Source organism: Schistocerca cancellata, chromosome 5, assembly GCF_023864275.1.
Source record: "Schistocerca cancellata isolate TAMUIC-IGC-003103 chromosome 5, iqSchCanc2.1, whole genome shotgun sequence".
In the NCBI taxonomy this organism is placed as follows: Eukaryota; Metazoa; Arthropoda; class Insecta; order Orthoptera; family Acrididae; genus Schistocerca; species Schistocerca cancellata.
The window spans coordinates 52,799,141-52,806,380 of NC_064630.1; the positions used below are offsets into that span (position 1 = coordinate 52,799,141).

Below are 7,240 nucleotides of genomic sequence, written 5' to 3' on the forward strand. Positions count from 1 at the left end.
GGCAGTGTGTAACAGTAGGAGCCCAAGGGGGGTAAGGGCCCGACGATATCGATGTGTATGTGCTGGAATCTTCCTTTACCACATTGAACATACCCATGGAGGGCTGTGCATGACATCCTACATTTACACACTGACAAACCACACGTGCTCACGCCCAATTGGGACATTGTTTTATCACCCCGGGCCAAACAAAATGTTCAGGTACCAGATGTGTGGTGGCAAGAATTCCAGGGTGTGCCAAGTCATGGATACTATTAAAAATGTCCTGGCAGAGACGTGCAGGAATCATGGGACTTATGCGTCCTGTTGAAATGTCACACCAGATAGGTGATGAAAACCCAGGAAGTGTCCGTAACTCTAGTTTGAGTCCTGTTTTAACACTGGAGCACAATGCAGTGAGTTCAGTATTCTCTGTCTGCAATTTAGGGAGTTCACTGAGGTCCAGTTGTGAAGATAAAACCGACACATGAGATAGAAAATCGGCGATGACACTGTCTGCCCCTCTGATGTAAATTATGTCGTTCATAAACTGACATATAAGATCCATATGTTGAAAACATCACGAGAATGAGTCCTTGCCTGGGTTATGGAAAATGTATACTGATGGCTCGTGGTTGGTAAATACCAAGAAATGGTGATCTTCGATATTGTCTTGGAAATATTTGATGGTGGCGTAAATAGCAACAGTTCCCGGTCGTAGGTCGACCGTTTACGTTGGGAAGCAGACAGTTTGTGGAAGAAAAATCTGAGTGGCTGTACTACAGAACACATGGATTGCTGAAGTACCACCACCACTACTGTATCACTTGTGTCTGTAGTAAGCAAGATGGGAGCATCAGAAATGGGGGGAGCAAGCTTAACAGCCATCTGTAAGGCTGACTTTAGGTTATCAAATGTGTGACGCATATCTGGAGTCCATATGATCGCCAGAGACCCTCCTGTGAGAACATCCGTCAGCGGGGCTTGTATGTTAGCGGCATGGGAGATATGTTTGTGGTAGTAATTTACCATGATGGAGGCCCTGAATATCTTTGGGCAAAGGTACTGTACTAATGGCCTTGACCCATTCCAGTAGGGGCAGATGCCATCGACAGAAACCCTGTGGCCCAGAAAAGTGACACTAGTGCAGTGGAGTTGTGACTTAGCATCGTTCACTGCAACACTGTTTGCTTTTAATAGTTGGAACACTGTCCATGAAGTTCGTGTTCCTCGAGGAAGGAAGAAGAAATTAACAAGTCATCCAGGGAGGCATACGCAAAGTTCAGCTTTCCAACCAACGAGTTGATGAACCGATGCCATGTCTGTGCAGCATTTTTAAGGCTGAACAGCATAAACAAATACTCAAACAACCCAAAGGGGGTGATGATATCAGTTTTTTCAACATCCCCCAGTGCCATTGGCGGTTGGTGGTACACCCTGTGACAGTCAATTGCACTGAAAATTTGTGCCCCGTGCAGTTGGGAAGCAAAGTCTTGAATATTAGGGACAGGATAATTATCTAGAATTGTTCAGGTGTTAAGCGCCTGATAGTCACTGCCGAGGTGGAAAGTGTCATCTTACTTGGGCACCAAATGAATGGGTGACGACCAACTACTAGAAGAAGGGCAAATAGTCTTACTATCTAAAAGTTCCTGAATAATAGCTTTGGTATGTTTAAGTTTTTCTGGATTTAAACACCTAGCCATTGCACATACCGGTGGGCCTTCTGTGGTATTGACACTGTGGACAGTACCGTTGTTGATCGCAAACACCGATGGGATGATGGACCCGCATCCGATGCACTGTGACTAAGCTGTAATGCACACGCTTTTGTGTCCCAGGCCAATGGGTCAGCAGCAATGGTGGTGATTGACTGGTAGTCCTTGTTGTAGAGATTGGTGGAGTACTTGGTAGCATCACGGGCACAGCTTCTGTCCGGCAGTAGAAATGTCACGATGCATCGGCGGCAGGTGTGAGGAAGCGGTGCAGGGGTTGGGGGCGTGGCTGTGTGTGACAGCTGGGTGACCTGCTTATGAGCGTCAGTGAGCTTTGTTTGCACGGTGGCGATATGTAAGTCGAGGGCTTCATTGCTGTCCTGACTTTTGTCGTTGTGCGATCTAAGAGAGAGCACTGCAACAGCAGTTTCAGCTAGCTCACACAATAGAGTGGAGCTCTCAGATGAGAGGGAAGAGATACGGAACCAGTGGTATGGTCTATTAAGTTAAAGGTTATTGTATCTCGTTGTAGGTTGGGTGACAGTACGTGGGCTAAGAGAAAATCTACCCCGAGCATGTGTTCATCCACCTCCACGATAATGAAAGTCCATTGTAAGGGGGTTTTAATGTCCTACAGTTTAAGGCTTAAATTTGTTATTCCATGATATTGGATCAGGGTCTTATTGGTGGCTCAAAGTGGGGGTCAAGGCTGATGCTCAAATTTAATACCTGCGGACAAAGGTATCACACTAACCTTGGCCCCCGTGTCGACTAGAAATGAAAGCGAAGACACTGCATCTTTCACGTACAAGCATCCAGGCACATGAGGTGAAGAAGTATTAAGTGATAGGTGTCTGTGCGGTGCAACGTGCACCATAGCGCCTGAGTTGGGTCACGTTATTAGTTTGGGAACATGCATGGAGAACGACATTTCTTAGCCACATCGCCAAAGCGGGAATGGAAATAACACCAACTGGAATGGCACGTGGCATTGTCCGTTGTGCTGGCTGAGGTTGAAGTGGTAGTAGAAGGGGTCACGTTTGTAGGTTCCTCTGATGGCAGTGTTGCAGTAGTGCTGGTAGGAGAGGAGTTATAGCAGCAGCTGCCAAGAGGCATTGGGTTGGCCCACGTGTGTGGAGAGAGTCATGTGCACTGTATACCCCATGATGGAAGCTGCCATGCAGGTGTGCCAACTCCTGAGGCCTGAGGGCCACCTGTGGGGGTATGCGGGGCGGGCTGAATGTTGTAAACTTGGTCTACAATCTTCAGTTTGGTGTCTAGTGGGGCTGAAGTCACATGGAGAAGTTGAATTTGAACTTACGGGGGAAGTCTGAGCAACGAGATGGGCCAAAGTGTAATGTCTGGCATGAGATGTGTGTCTATCATGATGCAGAGATGACGCCAGAGCTGCAACATGGATCTGGAACCCATGGGCTCATGACTGATGAGGCAGATAGCTTCCTCTGTCAATGTGGATAGTCGCTCAAGAATGGTGCATCAGGCGAACACATATTTGTCCTTAGTGAGGGGCGAAGCCACAATATTGCACATCAGGTCCAGTTCATCATGGAGGTGACATAGTAAGCAAAGGAACTTCGAATTGTCATTGAATTGTGGTCGACCAAGGCAAACCATGTGCGTGGGTGGTCCTTGTGAAGGGGTAGCATTGGCCATTGGATGGGGAAGTCTTGACATAACTGTTTATCAGAAACTGTCATTCCCTGTCCATAGTTCTGCAGCCTAATTGGCTTGGGTGCAGTAGCAGTGTACCAGCGTCCGACACTCTCAGTGGCATGCGGCACAGTAGGCGTGACTGGCTCGACCTTGGTCATGAAATCAATGAATCTGGCATTCAACAGAGTAACGCCAGCAGGAGTAGAATGGACCGGTGTGGTAGAGTTGACCGTAGTTGACTGATGTGCGGAGAATGATGGAGTATTGTTTCCGGGCCCCTCCCTAACATGTGCATTAAAATTGTAAAAATCACCTAATGTTTGTGGAACACACATGGTAGATGCAGCAGGAATAGCATGTGCCATCAGAAACACTCATAAAGCAGACGCTGGTGGTGTGGGGGTAGGGGGGACTAGTGAAAAATACGGAGTTCAGGGATAAACATGAAATTTCCTGTCTTGAACGTTCGGCTCAATTTGTACCACCACTGATTCAGGTGGAAAGTTCACATTAGCACTTGGGAAACCCGTAAACATAGTCACTGGGGTTTGAGCACATTGTGTTGGGTGTTGTTCAGCACTCAGAACACGTGGAAAGTTCATATTCAACGTAAAACGTTCGCAGTCAAAGTTTTGTGCACAAAAAATGTTCTATTGGTAAGGAACACTGCCACATGACTGATGACTGATGTACAGTAATGGAAAGTTATTGTTCGTACCTGATGCCGGCAAATGTGGCTGTGGGAATGTAGAAGCACTGTCTTATTGTGTACAGCTGGTCAGTATGTTCAGGAACTGCATCGAACTATTGTGAACAGGATGTGGATAATTGGAAAACCATGCTGAAGCACCCATTGAAAATTTAGTTGGCACATGTGCAATGTAGCAGGCAGCAAGTGATCCATTGTCATCTCGACGGTAGGAGAGTTCATTGTAGCACTCAGGAACAAAATTTGGTGTCACCAGTATTGGTTTTAGTGATGTAGGATTGCCGAATTCAATGATGCACACTATACCAAATCTCATAAACACTATTTTATTACTCAGAAGCACACATATACAGTTATATATATTCTTGATTCTCTGTGCATGTGTGTACACTTTCACACACTCCCACAGACTGCCACAAAGAGCTTGCCAAAACAAAGATATTACACACAACTTGGTTGATAGCCGCCACAAAGTCATAGAAACTTTGCAGTGTCTGGTTCAAGCCTACCACTCAACTAAGAACCACTAGCTCACAATCAGTGTATTCTGCAGATTGTGAACTTCACTGAAACATCATAAATTATATATTCTTTTTGCATTTGTTCTTTTGTTATGAAACCAATGTTAATGGTCTTTCTGTTCTGTGACTTATACTGTGCAATTTTACTTAATAGGACTGTGAAGAGATATGTCTCAACAATCTTTACTTCATTGTGTATTCTATATTATGTCATATTGAATCCTTGTTTGATGGCATCAATATCAAATATCATTGTATGTGCATGAATAAATGAAGTAAAATGACATGTGAGTTTTAACCTAGATTCTATTTGAAGAAGACATTCTTCTTCAGTAATTATTTATTGAATGTTGTGTTTGTAACCTATTCTCTGCTTTGAAGTCTTCGTCCTTTTATGTTAATCCCTCTACTTGTCATCTGTTTTAATGTTATTGTTCCTCTTTGTCATGAAATAGTTTTTCCTCTAATAAGATTTTTTGAGTGCACTTTGCTAACTCTTTTCAAATTATTTTTCAGACTTTGAATACAATTTCTGCTGAGAAGAATTCTACAATTGTTTTCCCACTGCCTATTGACTTTTTGACATATTTCATAAAAGCATCTGAAATGCAAAATGCTGCGAAACAATGAAGATCACACCATCTGAGATACAATATTTTTTCATTGCTTCAATGAAATATACTTTCCCATTTATGTACAACATGAATGTTGTAAGTGTCGATTTTTATAATCATAGAAAGGGCCAGAGTATGTCTCTATACTTTCTGTAAACAGTGTTTGTTACCCCTGGTACTGCTGTCAAGAAACTAACATATAAACAATGCAATTTACATAGGCTGTGTTACATTTTCCCATATCAGTAATATAGGGTCAATTTGTATATGTTTTAATTCACTGGTTAGCTTTCCTTTTCATTTCTAAGATTCTAAAAGAATAACCATGCTACAAATAACTGAAAACTTTATACAAATGCATGGAAGATATAATGCAAAAATGGAAGACTGACAACCATTTATAAATAGAATATTGGTACAAATAATAGCCTTTAGGAATATTTTCTGAATCATTGACAATTGGTGCAATCACTATAACCCTTAAGAATCAGCTCAGTTTTGTTTACAAGCCATTAAGATTTAAAGATAACCTGATTATTACTGTAGCATAGTAATAATATTTTTTACTTATCCATAGAATAATTCAGTTTTACATACATGAGAAAATGCTACAATTTATGTAGAAAGTGACTGACAGGAAGGATCCAGGGAATCAATCAATTAAGGTCTAAGTACTGTGCACATTAATATTAGAATAAGAATTTGTTTTCTTAATTAAAGATAATGGAAGATATTATAAATTTGAAACTGTGATATTATATTGATTGAAACCAAAACAAATTATGTTTCCCACAGGAAATAACTTATTGACACTTTAATCACAAATATAAAATGTTTTTTCTCCATTGCATATGCCCATCTGAATTCATTATAATCATATTACCAGTACTGTATTTTTTATTTGATCATCGATTTCTCACAAGACATTCTAATTTATGTTTACTCTCTTTAACACTGTTCACGTTGCACTGCGTAGTTCGATTTTGTTTGCTAAAATAATGAAACTATGATCACAATATAACATGTTGTATGTGAATCCATATCTCTGAAATATACAGTCCAGTTGTATTGTAATACAATATGTCAAAATAGCATGTATGTGGCTCAGTTTGCAACAAACTTATTTCTGCTGTCCTGCTATATTTGGATTTATTGAAAAATACTGTAGCTACAAACACATTCATGCCTGAAAGTATATTCAGATGAACATGGATCTTGAGACAAAATGTAGAAAGTGATAGTATGAAAATAATCTTGATGGTTTTAGATAAATTTGTAGTTGTAAGAACCAGAGAATCTAATAAATTATATCTGTGTGTGTGTTCAGTTGTTAAAATTCTGGAATATCTCCATAATCTTACATAATTCTCCTCCAACAAAATATGCATTTAGCCAAATGCTAGTAGAACAGTGCTGATGAATGTATAACTGCTTAAAATTGTTTAAAGCTGTGTGTTTTAATAATGAACTATGCACATATTATTACATTAGCATTGTCTTACAGTTAGTTCCTAGCAACAGTGACCTTTTCCTGCTTTAAGTTCATATGATTCACCCAGTTTGTGATAGATTAATGAAAAATGGTAAGTAAGGCAGTGCATTTTATAACACATAATTTTTATTTTATTTTGAAGAACTGTCAATGCAGATAAAACATTTATAAACAGTAAAATGTGAAATGTATGTATCTACCACATACACTGCTTATATGAACAGTGTATGTGAAAAGATGAACTAAATATATATGCCAATTTATTCTTGTTTTATACATATCATGGATAAAGGAAACAATTTAGGGTTTGTATGTGTGATTACTATTAAAATATTTTCTTTTTCTATGGGCAGTACATGAAACAGTGCAATATGTCACATTCCAATTTTTTTGTACAAGCACTAACAGAAACCACCTAAACCTGAAACATTATCGACTATGAATAATAAATTCAGCAAGATTTTATTCGATAAGTTCTTTAAATTATGAAAAGTAATAGTCTGGTTTGCAAATGACTTTTCAGGAAAATTAAACTA

The 7,240-nt window shown here is 40.2% G+C and overlaps 1 protein-coding gene across 4 annotated transcripts in view; it reads left to right on the top strand.

Annotated features, from left to right (window-relative positions):
- The window catches only part of LOC126187961 (band 7 protein AGAP004871), a 499,920-nt gene extending 493,382 nt beyond the window's left edge, over positions 1-6,538 (top strand). For all 4 annotated transcript variants that reach the window (XM_049929341.1, XM_049929339.1, XM_049929340.1 and 1 more), the window contains exon 9: positions 5,115-6,538. In XM_049929341.1, coding sequence (XP_049785298.1) covers positions 5,115-5,228 — 114 coding nt within the window. In that variant the 3' untranslated portion in view covers positions 5,229-6,538. The remainder of the gene's footprint in view (positions 1-5,114) is intronic.
- The last annotated feature ends 702 nt before the right edge of the window (positions 6,539-7,240 follow it).